A 12,639-nucleotide genomic window follows, 5' to 3' on the forward strand; every position below is an offset into this window, starting at 1 on the left:
CTGACGCTATGTATAGCATGTTATTTTTCCAGACACTACATTGCAATTTAGGCAGTTATAAGTTCCCAAATGTGCCATTTTCAACCCAATAATACAGGTATGAGTTTAAAAGGGCTCAGCATACATTACAGACAAAACGACAACAAAAAACGAAACATGCTAGTAAGGTAGTAGGAACTTAGGTGTGTTCAGAAACGCATAGCGCTGTTTAACACTAATGTTACAATGTCAATTCATGAGCCATATCTTTTCGACATCAATGTCAATTGTGAAGATGTTCAGATGTCTCCATCTTGTATCCACTGAAGTGTTACTCCTCTTCATCCCATCAGGCACTGTGTTTGACATGATGTCAAGGAAGGTTATCGCAGCGAACAGCTCGGCCGTAGCCAATCGAAACGCACAGGTGGTCCAGGCCTTCCCCTGTACCCATGACGGCGAGGATCCTAAAGCCAAGTGCACCTGTGGGACACCTAGCAACGGACACAGCGTTCAAAACAGACATTAGGCACGGCACTGCGTTCTCCTATTTTAGCCATTTAACAATGAACCACCATTGTTTTGGAGAGGTGCAACTTTGTGAAATAAAGACCAATTTAATTGAATATACAAATGTGTGGTTTCTCATCCTTGAGGTTATGCTGCCACCTACTGTTTGTATTTTACCTACATGTCTTACCATTGACATTGTGAAACTAAATTGTTATAATAACGTCACTTGGTGCACAATTCAATTAAACCTTCACTACATTTATGCAGTAATGCCATATAATGTCAATCCCATATTGGTCAAATAAAATCACAGAATGGTTTTGGGTACAGTAAAATTCTGCTACCATATTCAGGTAGATTACATTTTTTCAGAATAAATACAGACTCTGTTATAACGTTTAGGCTACACATTGAATTCTCCTTTTGGTTTTCTTTTGGTGAGGCCACCATTTCATTTAATGAATGCATTGATGCCTGCCTATATCAGATGGATGCCGAATCTGATCTCATTACATAAGACAGAGGGGTTAATTAAGGCATAAAAACGAAAGTAGGGTGGTTGATCAGGGTGGATGGATGGACGTGAAATGCAAACGTCTACAGACATGGTCTGTATAAGCATGTTTGGGATGGTCTGGATCGACTTGTACGACAGCGTTTCCCAGTCCCCACCAATATCCAGCAACTTCGCATAGCTTGAAGAGGAGTGGAACAACATTCCACAGGCCACAATCAACATCCTGATCAACTCCATGTGAAGGAGATGTGTCACGCTGCATGAGGTAAATGGTGGTCACACCAGATACTGACTGGTTTTCTGGTCCACGCACCTACCTTTTAATTAAAAAATAAATAAATAATAATCTGTGACCAACTGATGCATATCTGTATTCACAGTCATGTGAAATCCATAGATTAGGGCGTAATGCATTTATTTCAATTGACTGATTTCACTTTATGAACTGTATGAACTCAGTCACATCTTTGGAATTGTTACATTGTTGCGTTTGAAGTTTTGTTCAGTATTGCTAATGCGGTGCATTGGCGTAACACTGGCCAGTAAGCGGCAGCACATACCTGTCATTCGTCTTGTTGGGTAAACTAGTCAAGCATCTGAAGAAGACGATTCAATGCGGAAGTAGTGGCTTATTGACTTTTTCCAGCTCGATCTACTATCGGTGAGATTTTAGTCTCTTTTTTTTTCTCGATCATTCTTATGCTAGTTACAGTCTCTTCTTTCATATTCTGTGCACAGACTAGCTCGATACGTGTTGTGTGTTACATTTACAGATGGAATGGTTATAAATCCTCGCGTATAGCTCGAGAACTGTTAGGCTAAACCAATCTCGGATCAGTACTGTAAATCGTTTTTTAAATGGATAAACAAGGCTTTATCTGAAAACATTTGCAATGCAAACAGTTTTATTATAGAATATCGCTATTTGTTTTAATTATACCATCATTTGCCAATGTACTTTAACATTCATCCCATCAGTATAGGAACAATCCGTAGTTTTTTTCCTGTAGGGTTGCTATTTTTACAAAGGTCATGCTCTTGGAAAATGGAAATAGCAGGAGGATTTGCCTCAGGTTTCATAAAGCTCTTATTCTGATGGAATTGACAGCATGTTCAGCTCCATTGCTACAAGCACATACTGGACCCAGTATTGGGGTAGCTAGTTTATTTGCAAATTTCACCAACATAACCATAGTATGATCGATCAACTTTGAGGTGTTATTTTATCAATGTTTTATGTATTAAGCAAAACCTTTTCACTGTCTGTTCCACAGCATCCTTTTAAGGACATATTTCTTGGATCAAGGCACCCAACCATGACTGACCTTTGGCAGAATGCCATGGACCATGCTGTGGCTCTGGCCAGGAAAGCAGGATCGGTGAGTGTCTGTCTGTCTGTCTGTCTGACTTTGTGTCTGTCTGTCTGTCTGTCTGTCTGTCTGACTTTGTGTCTGTCTGTCTGTCTGTCTGTCTGTCTGACTTTGTGTCTGTCTGTCTGACTTTGTCTGTCTGTCTGTGTGTCTGTCTGTCTGTCTGTCTGACTTTGTGTCTGTCTGACTGAGTTTGTGTTTGAATTTGTGTCTGTCTGTCTGTCTTTGTGTCTGTCTGTCTGAGCGTGTGGTTGTGCTGCTTGTCTTGTGGTTTTCTTCACTGACCTTTTGGTTTCAGACAGAAGTTCCAGCATTCAACTGTGTATCTATCTGCTGCAGCTTGTAAGGGACGCAGTACAGAATGACATGAAGGTTATGTTGAAGAGTTCTTCTGTGGACCTTGTGACTAAAACTGACCAAAAGGTGGAGCAACTCATTATAGACTCTGTGAAGGAGAAATTCCCCACGCACAGGTACAATTACTTACTGTGGCTTTGCTTATATAAAGACATATCCTGGGACACACACACACTGGCACACTCCTTATAGCCTATGAAAAGGAGAAGGATTTTTACAGGTACATTACAGAACCTCCTGATCAGTATCTGGTGGTGTTCAATCAGATGTTATAAAGGTGATATTATACATGGTGTTCAGTAAGTGTTCAATCAGATGTTATAAAGGTGATATTATACATGGTGTTCAGTAAGTGTTCAATCAGATGTTATAAAGGTGATATTATACATGGTGTTCAGTAAGTGTTCAATCAGATGTTATAAAGGTGATATTATACATGGTGTTTCTAGATGATGCAGATATTTTAAAGGTGTTTCTAGATGATGCAGATATTATAAAGGTGTTTCTAAAGGATGCAGTTATTACATTTACATTTAAGTCATTTAGCAGACGCTCTTATCCAGAGCGACTTACAAAATGGTGCATTCACCTTATGATATCCAGTGGAACAACCACTTTACAATAGTGCATCTAAATCTTTTAAGGGGGGGGGGGGGGGTTAGAAGGATTACTTTATCCTATCCTAGGTATTCCTTAAAGAGGTGGGGTTTCAGGTGTCTCCGGAAGGTGGTGATTGACTCCGCTGTCCTGGCGTCGTGAGGGAGCTTGTTCCACCATTGGGGTGCCAGAGCAGTGAACAGTTTTGACTGGGCTGAGCGGGAACTGTGCTTCCTCAGAGGTAGGGGGGCCAGCAGGCCAGTGGTGGATGAACGCAGTGCCCTTGTTTGGGTGTAGGGCCTGATCAGAGCCTGAAGGTATGGAGGTGCCGTTCCCTTCACAGCTCCGTAGGCAATCACCATGGTCTTGTAGCGGATGCGAGCTTCAACTGGAAGCCAGTGGAGAGAGCGGAGGAGCGGGGTGACGTGAGAGAACTTGGGAAGGTTGAACACCAGACGGGCTGCGGCGTTCTGGATGAGTTGTAGGGGTTTAATGGCACAGGCAGGGAGCCCAGCCAACAGCGAGTTGCAGTAATCCAGACGGGAGATGACAAGTGCCTGGATTAGGACCTGCGCCGCTTCCTGTGTGAGGCAGGGTCGTACTCTGCGAATGTTGTAGAGCATGAATCTACAGGATCGGGTCACCGCCTTGATGTTAGTAGAGAACGACAGGGTGTTGTCCAGGATCACGCCAAGGTTCTTAGCACTCTGGGAGGAGGACACAAGGGAGTTGTCAACCGTGATGGCGAGATCATGGAACGGGCAGTCCTTCCCCGGGAGGAAGAGCAGCTCCGTGTTGCCGAGGTTCAGCTTGAGCTGGTGATCCGTCATCCACACTGATATGTCTGACAGACATGCAGAGATGCGATTCGCCGCCTGGTTATCAGAAGGGGGAAAGGAGAAGATTAATTGTGTGTCGTCTGCATAGCAATGATAGGAGAGACCATGTGAGGATATGACAGAGCCAAGTGACTTGGTGTATAGCGAGAATAGGAGAGGGCCTAGAACAGAGCCCTGGGGGACACCAGTGGTGAGAGCGCATGGTGCGGAGACAGATTCTCGCCACGCCACCTGGTAGGAGCGACCTGTCAGGTAGGACGCAATCCAAGCGTGGGCCGCGCCGGAGATGCCCAACTCGGAGAGGGTGGAGAGGAGGATCTGATGGTTCACAGTATCAAAGGCAGCAGATAGGTCTAGAAGGATGAGAGCAGAGGAGAGAGAGTTAGCTTTAGCAGTGCGGAGAGCCTCCGTGACACAGAGAAGAGCAGTCTCAGTTGAATGCCCAGTCTTGAAACCTGACTGATTAGGATCAAGAAGGTCATTCTGAGAGAGATAGCAGGAGAGCTGGCCAAGGACGGCACGTTCAAGAGTTTTGGAGAGAAAAGAAAGAAGGGATACTGGTCTGTAGTTGTTGACATCGGAGGGATCGAGTGTAGGTTTTTTCAGAAGGGGTGCAACTCTCGCTCTCTTGAAGACGGAAGGGACGTAGCCAGCAGTCAAGGATGAGTTGATGAGCGAGGTGAGGAAGGGGAGAAGGTCTCCGGAAATGGTCTGGAGAAGAGAGGAGGGGATAGGGTCAAGTGGGCAGGTTGTTGGGCGGCCGGCCGTCACAAGATGCGAGATTTCATCTGGAGAGAGAGGGGAGAAAGAGGTCAAAGCACAGGGTAGGGCAGTGTGAGCAGGACCAGCGGTGTCGTTATTATAAAGGTGCATGGTCTTTCTAGATGATGCAGTTATTATAAAGGTGTTTCTAGATGATGCAGTTATTATAAAGGTGTTTCTAGATGATGCAGTTATTATAAAGGTCTTTCTAGATGATGCAGTTATTATAAAGGTGTTTCTAGATGATGCAGTTATTATGAAGGTGTTTCTAGATGATGCAGTTATTATAAAGGTGTTTCTAGATGATGCAGTTATTATAAAGGTGTTTCTAGATGATGCAGTTATTATAAAGGTGTTTCTAGATGATGTAGATATTATAAAGGTGTTTCTAGATGATGCAGTTATTATAAAGGTGTTTCTAGATGATGCAGTTATTATAAAGGTGTTTCTAGATGATGCAGTTATTATAAAGGTGTTTCTAGATGATGCAGTTATTATAAAGGTGTTTCTAGATGATGCAGATATTATAAAGGTGTTTCTAGATGATGCAGGTATTATAAAGGTGTTTCTAGATGATGCAGTTATTATAAAGGTGTTTCTAGATGATGCAGATATTATAAAGGTGTTTCTAGATGATGCAGTTATTATAAAGGTGTTTCTAAATGATGCAGTTATTATAAAGGTGTTTCTAAAGGATGCAGATATTATAAAGGTGTTTCTAGATGATGCAGTTATTATAAAGGTGTTTCTAGATGATGCAGATATTATAAAGGTGTTTCTAGATGATGCAGATATTATAAAGGTGTTTCTAGATGATGCAGATATTATAAAGGTGTTTCTAAAGGATGCAGTTATTATAAAGGTGTTTCTAGATGATGCAGATATTATAAAGGTGTTTCTAGATGATGCAGATATTATAAAGGTGTTTCTAGATGATGCAGTTATTATAAAGGTGTTTCTAAATGATGCAGATATTATAAAGGTGTTTCTAGATGATGCAGTTATTATAAAGGTGTTTCTAGATGATGCAGTTATTATAAAGGTGTTTCTAGATGATGCAGTTATTATAAAGGTGTTTCTAGATGATGCAGATATTATAAAGGTGTTTCTAGATGATGCAGATATTATAAAGGTGTTTCTAGATGATGCAGATATTATAAAGGTGTTTCTAGATGATGCAGGTATTATAAAGGTGTTTCTAGATGATGCAGTTATTATAAAGGTGTTTCTAAATGATGCAGTTATTATAAAGGTGTTTCTAGATGATGCAGTTATTATAAAGGTGTTTCTAGATGATGCAGATATTATAAAGGTGTTTCTAGATGATGCAGGTATTATAAAGGTGTTTCTAGATGATGCAGTTATTATAAAGGTGTTTCTAGATGATGCAGATATTATAAAGGTGTTTCTAGATGATGCAGTTATTATAAAGGTGTTTCTAAATGATGCAGTTATTATAAAGGTGTTTCTAAAGGATGCAGATATTATAAAGGTGTTTCTAGATGATGCAGATATTATAAAGGTGTTTCTAGATGATGCAGATATTATAAAGGTGTTTCTAGATGATGCAGATATTATAAAGGTGTTTCTAAATGATGCAGATATTATAAAGGTGTTTCTAGATGATGCAGTTATTATAAAGGTGTTTCTAGATGATGCAGTTATTATAAAGGTGTTTCTAGATGATGCAGTTATTATAAAGGTGTTTCTAGATGATGCAGTTATTATAAAGGTGTTTCTAGATGATGCAGTTATTATAAAGGTGTTTCTAGATGATGCAGATATTATAAAGGTGTTTCTAGATGATGCAGGTATTATAAAGGTGTTTCTAGATGATGCAGTTATTATAAAGGTGTTTCTAAATGATGCAGTTATTATAAAGGTGTTTCTAGATGATGCAGTTATTATAAAGGTGTTTCTAGATGATGCAGGTATTATAAAGGTGTTTCTAGATGATGCAGATATTATAAAGGTGTTCTAGATGATGCAGATATTATAAAGGTGTTTCTAGATGATGCAGATATTATAAAGGTGTTTCTAGATGATGCAGTTATTATAAAGGTGTTTCTAGATGATGCAGATATTATAAAGGTGTTTCTAGATGATGCAGGTATTATAAAGGTGTGTGGTGTTTCTAAATGATGCAGACTATGTGGACTTTAATGGAGACAGTTTAGTAGGTAGTGTAACAGAGAGGGGGCGATCTAGACTTGTTCAATAAGAAAAACATTTTGCTACGTCAAATAAAAATGAGCGTTTCAGATTGTCCCACTCTGTTGCAGTCCGTTTCCTTTAGTGCCTTAATGATCTTGCACACAGAGAGCTGAAAAAACACTGGACGAAGCCGCCTCCCGCTTTACATAGAAACAAATGGAGGCGACTGGGGGTTTTCTTTTCCTGTGTGTAAGCGGCTTTATGAACATGACCTTGTTCTCCTTGTGTTGCAGTTTCATAGGCGAGGAGTCGGTGGCTGCTGGAGAGCCCTGTGTTCTAACTGACAACCCGACCTGGATTGTTGACCCGGTAGATGGTACCACTAACTTTGTCCACGGGTAATTTATGAAATTATTGTTATTTTCTCTAAAATGTGATAATCGCTTCGCGTCGATTTTAAATATCTTATCAAACACCTGATTTCCATTTAATCCTATCGTTATTTAGTATGCGCATTTGATCATCTGAACAAAACATTGGTTATCCTATTTAACACCTGTCTTTCTGAAATCCATGGCTTCCACAGATATCCATTTGTTGCCGTGTCTATTGGCTTTGCAGTCAACAGAAAGGCAAGTTTTCCTATTTAATCATTCAGAGTTTTTCTTAGCCTAGAGAACTCACGAGATGTTTCATTCTTCATACTTCATTTAAAATTGCCAAGTTTTCCACCCACACGAGTAAATCTGCAACATAATTATTGTTGACAACAGTACTCTTGAACAATTACGGTAATTTAAAACCAAACTCTTTTTTTTTTTTTGTCCTTGCATTCTGTGTTTCATAAATTAGATTTTTTTTTTTTTTTAAATGGTCAACTGACCAGGAAGATCATCTATGTTTAAACCAGAATAATGTTGGAGATCAGTAATGTGTATTTATCACCAGTCATTAAAGGGGCTGTAAAAGTCTCTAAAATGTTATTGGATTTAGATTTCTCTTTTGGTTTTTTGAATTGTGGTCGATTGTGTACCCTAACCTCTTTCACGGTGTATACGGGGGTATTGAATCCCTGTTCAGATTGCCACTGCAACAAGACATTCCTTTCTTGTTTCCCTCAGCTGGAGTTTGGAGTGGTGTACAGCTGCATAGAAGACAAGATGTACACAGCCAGGAAAGGGAAGGGAGCATTCTGCAATGGACAGCTCCTTAATGTGTCGGACCAGAAAGGTTCAGTAGTTAGTTCAGCCAGTGCATCTATAGTGCTCTATAATACTAGTATTACTATGTCTCTCTGAATTCACTACTATTCATATTTTCCTTTACTATAGACCAGTGTTTCCCAATCTTTTATTTGGTGAGAAGCCACATATTTACATTTCCGTACTCCATTTGTGCTGAGTCCAGATTTACATTGTAGCCCTGCATTTAAACTAGTATTTCATTTTTGTTAAAATAAACATTACAATTCATAAGCATTTCAATTCATAAGCATTTGCAACATCTTTAGTACTTAACACAAATTTGTAAGCCTTTATACACATCATCATTCAATTCTGACCTACTTCCCTCCTCACACTCCCCTGCTTACCTTACCTCCCTGTCTCTCTTACCCTGTCTATCCAATAAACCTGAAATAGGAATGTCACTGAAGTGCTGCACTTTCTCATTGCAGAAATCAGCCAGTCTATCATTGCTACTGAGTTTGGTTCCAACAGAGACACAGAGGTGGTTGACAAAATCTTCTCCAGCATGAGGAAGATCCTGTGTTTACCCATCCACGGGTAAGAATGCCCTGGTCACATTTCGAATTATATCCACGGGTAAGAATGCCCTGGTCACATTTAGAATGTCATCCACGGGTAAGAATGCCCTGGTCACATTTCGAATTATATCCACGGGTAAGAATGCCCTGGCCACGCTTTGAATGTCATCCACGGGTAAGAATGCCCTGGTCACATTTAGAATTATATCCACAGGTAAGAATGCCCTGGTCACATTTAGAATTACATCCACGGGTAAGAATGCCCTGGCCACGCTTAGAATTACATCCACGGGTAAGAATGCCCTGGTCACATTTAGAATTACATCCACGGGTAAGAATGCCCTGCCACGTCTGGAATGTCATCCACGGGTAAGAATGCCCTGCCACGTCTGGAATGTCATCCACGGGTAAGAATGCCCTGGCCACGCTTTGAATGTCATCCACGGGTAAGAATGCCCTGGCCACGTTTAGAATTACATCCACAGGTAAGAATGCCCTGGCCACATTCCTGAATGGCATACTTCCATACTTCTTAGTAGGCTTTGCGTGGAGGCCAAGTATGTAATAGTTTGCTTGAAAGACTAGGATGGCATACTACATTAGCTGAGAAATGAGTATGGGACCACTCTGCATACTATTCAGGAAGTTTGTTTTCACATTTGGTATCCCAGAATGTATTGTATTGCTAGCGGAAAAACCTTCGTACCATCAGATAAGACTCTGCTCTGTGTGGGTAACTTGATGACACTAACCCTAACTTTGACGCTGGAAAAGCCTTGTGTTAGCAATAGTCTTGTCCAATAAGAAATGCTCGTTTTAGTTGTCCGTTGTAAAACATTTTGTTACGGTAATGAACACAACCTCTCTCTGTCCATCTTCCTAGGATTCGAGGCGTGGGCACAGCAGCCACAAACATGTGTCTGGTGGCGTCGGGTTGCGTGGAGGCCTACTACGAGATAGGGATTCACTGCTGGGACATCGCTGCCGGCGCCATCATAGTCACAGAGGCAGGGGGCGTCCTCATGGATGTAGATGGTACGTCACTATGTATCCCAGATAGCACATAGACCTCTGCCCAACATTTGGGCTCCTGAGTGGCGCAGGCGGTCTAAGACACTGCATCTCAGTGCTAGAGGCGTCACTACAGACCCTGGTTCGATTCCAGGCTGTATCACAACCGGCCGTGATTGGAAGTCCCATAGGGGCGGTGCACAATTGGCCCAGCGTCGTCTGGGTTAGGGTTTGGCCGGTGTAGGCCGTCATTGTAAATAACAATTTGTTTTTAACTGACTTGCCTAGTTAAATAAAGGTTACATAATTATTTGTATTTTTTTAAACATAGGCACCATGAACACATTATTTGTTACTTATATTTTTTTGATATATTCTTTTTACTTCTCTATTTTTTTACTTAACAAATATTTTTTCTTAAAACTACATTGTTGGTTAAGGGCTTGTAAGTAAGCATTTCACTGTAAGGTGCATGTGACAAATACAATTTTGATTTGATTTGATACCTCGGGAAGATGCGGTGTTGACGTCAGTTTGGCAAGATGAATGGCTACTTTCTAAATTGTACAGATCTACATTGCCAGGCAACAATGTTCTATTATGACGTCGCGTCCTCTTCACAATGTGTAAACGCCTCTCCATACTACATATTCCCAGCACATTTTGATGCGTCGCTCAAACGTTTGCGTGTTCTCTAGTAAAATGGGTGGTACCGTGTGGCGCTGACAATATCAAGAAGGTTGTGGGTTCGATTCCGGGATGAAGCACATATACACTTACTGTACTGTGTGTCGCTTTGTATGGAAGTATCTGCTAAGTGGTATTAATCACAGTATATAGTACTATTATGCACAATAGCACTCAAGATCCAATCACAGATCAGTATAGACTTCGATTAGTCCTCAAAAAACAATCGATTACCCAGATGCTGAGATTTGATCAGTTTGTAAAAATGAAAGTATTTTTTTGTTATTGTAATTTAGCAGTTGTATTTTCATCAACAGTTTTACTTTCACTAGTTTTACTTTCATTATCAATAGTTAATGAGATATAAGTTTCTTTACAGCTATAAAAAATGAATTGTTAATTTTTCTAGGTGGACCATTGGACCTCATGTCCAGAAGGGTTGTTGCTGCAAATAACAAGATAATCGCTGAAAGGATTGTCAAAGAGATTGACGCGTTTACCCCTCTGCGAGATGATGCACCTACAGAGACATAAGACTGAACAAGGAAAATTGCTATGTTTTTAGTCATATTCTTAGAAGAAAAAAAAAATGTGTTTTGTATTGCTTGTTTTATTTTTCCAAAGATATCACTGTTCTTGAACAATTCTGGTTATTTAAAAACAACCTTTTTGTCCTAGCATTCTGTGTTTTATACATTTTTAATTCGTTCATTTTTAAATATTATAATTGTTTTATGTCAACTGACCAGGAAGATAATAATAATGTTTTAAGACAGTGTAATCCTGGAGATTAGTACTGTATATGTATCACCAGTCATGTATGTAAAACATTATTTTTTTTTTTAAATTGAGTTTAGATTTTTCCTTGGTTTTTGAAGTGTACAACTTAAGTATAGCATAGTGAAGAAATGGTCCCACGTTGCTCAGTTGGTAGAGCACGGCGCATTCAATGCCAGGGTTGTGGAGTCGATTCCTAAAAAGTATGAAAATGTATGCACTCACTACTTACTTGTAAGTCGCTCTGGATAAGAGCATCTGCTAAATGACTGAAATGTAAAAACTAAGTAAATTCAAGGTTTAATGCAGCTGAAAAAGGGGCTCTTGTCCAGGAGTGTGATGGGTCCGGATAGAACTATGTCCACTAAATGTTGCACCCTACTGGACTGCATTTTCATTTGAAATGTGCTGTTAAATGTGTATCCACTTGCATAATATAGTTCTGTACTTACTTAAAGCCTACAGTTTTATATAATTTTTTTATTACTTGTTAAAATCATGAATGAGCTTTCATGATGTCTTTATGTTAAGTCTTATAGCCAGGTTTTATACCTAGTACTGACATGCGTCCTCCTTTGTACTGACTGTGTCCACATCCTGTTTGTGCCCACATTTGTAGACGGATGTAGAGGATTAAAAGACACATTGTGACCAGATCCTCCGGAGGTGGTCGGACACGAGTAGTGAATATAATTTTTTTAAAGGAATATCTGTCAAATAATTTGAGTACAGGGAGGGACCATGGAAATCTGGTCACACCGCAGACACAGTGGATGGATGAGAGACACCTTTTAATACCATGTGTGAGCACAATCACAATGTGGACCAGTTCAGGAACAAGGACGCATGTTAGCGCCAGGTGTCAACAGCTTGCTTAGTTACCTGTGGCGGCAAGTAGCCTAGTGGTTAGATCGTTGGCCCAGTAACCGAAAGGTTGCTGGATCAAATCCCCGAGCTGACATGGTAAAAATCTGTTGTTCTTCCCCCTGAACAAGGCAGTTAACCCACTGTTCCCTGGTAGGCTGTCATTGTAAATAAGAATTTGTTCTTAACTGACTTGCCTAGTTACATTAAGGTTACCTTTAAAAAAAAAGAGCAGCGGCTAGCAACTCAGGTCCTCAAAGGCCAACATGTTCTTATGTTCCCAGTCGGCTGTAGACTGTTCATGGCCTTATGTCTTTACTAGTACAGTTATTATTTTGGAAAACTACAAATTGTGTTTCTCATTGGACAAGACCAGGTAGTCCCGCCCCCAGTTTCACTTAATTTCAAAACGTTTTCTCCCTACTGAAACCCACCCTGGGTGGTATT

At 40.3% G+C, this 12,639-nt stretch overlaps 1 protein-coding gene across 1 annotated transcript; it reads left to right on the forward strand.

The window, feature by feature from the left end:
• Window positions 1–1,623: 1,623 nt before the first annotated feature.
• impa1 (inositol monophosphatase 1) lies at window positions 1,624–11,141 on the forward strand. The gene is made up of 9 exons (NM_001279172.1): window positions 1,624–1,670; window positions 2,284–2,388; window positions 2,719–2,852; window positions 7,382–7,486; window positions 7,675–7,720; window positions 8,210–8,318; window positions 8,764–8,872; window positions 9,737–9,888; window positions 10,961–11,141. Exons 2-9 carry the CDS (start codon window positions 2,326–2,328, stop codon window positions 11,083–11,085), a joined length of 843 nt encoding a protein of 280 aa, NP_001266101.1. The 5' UTR covers window positions 1,624–1,670; window positions 2,284–2,325; the 3' UTR covers window positions 11,086–11,141.
• Window positions 11,142–12,639: the final 1,498 nt, after the last annotated feature.

The sequence above is a fragment of the Salmo salar genome, chromosome 03 (genome assembly GCF_965601325.2).
Source record: "Salmo salar chromosome 03, fSalSal1, whole genome shotgun sequence".
NCBI classification, from domain to species: Eukaryota; Metazoa; Chordata; class Actinopteri; order Salmoniformes; family Salmonidae; genus Salmo; species Salmo salar.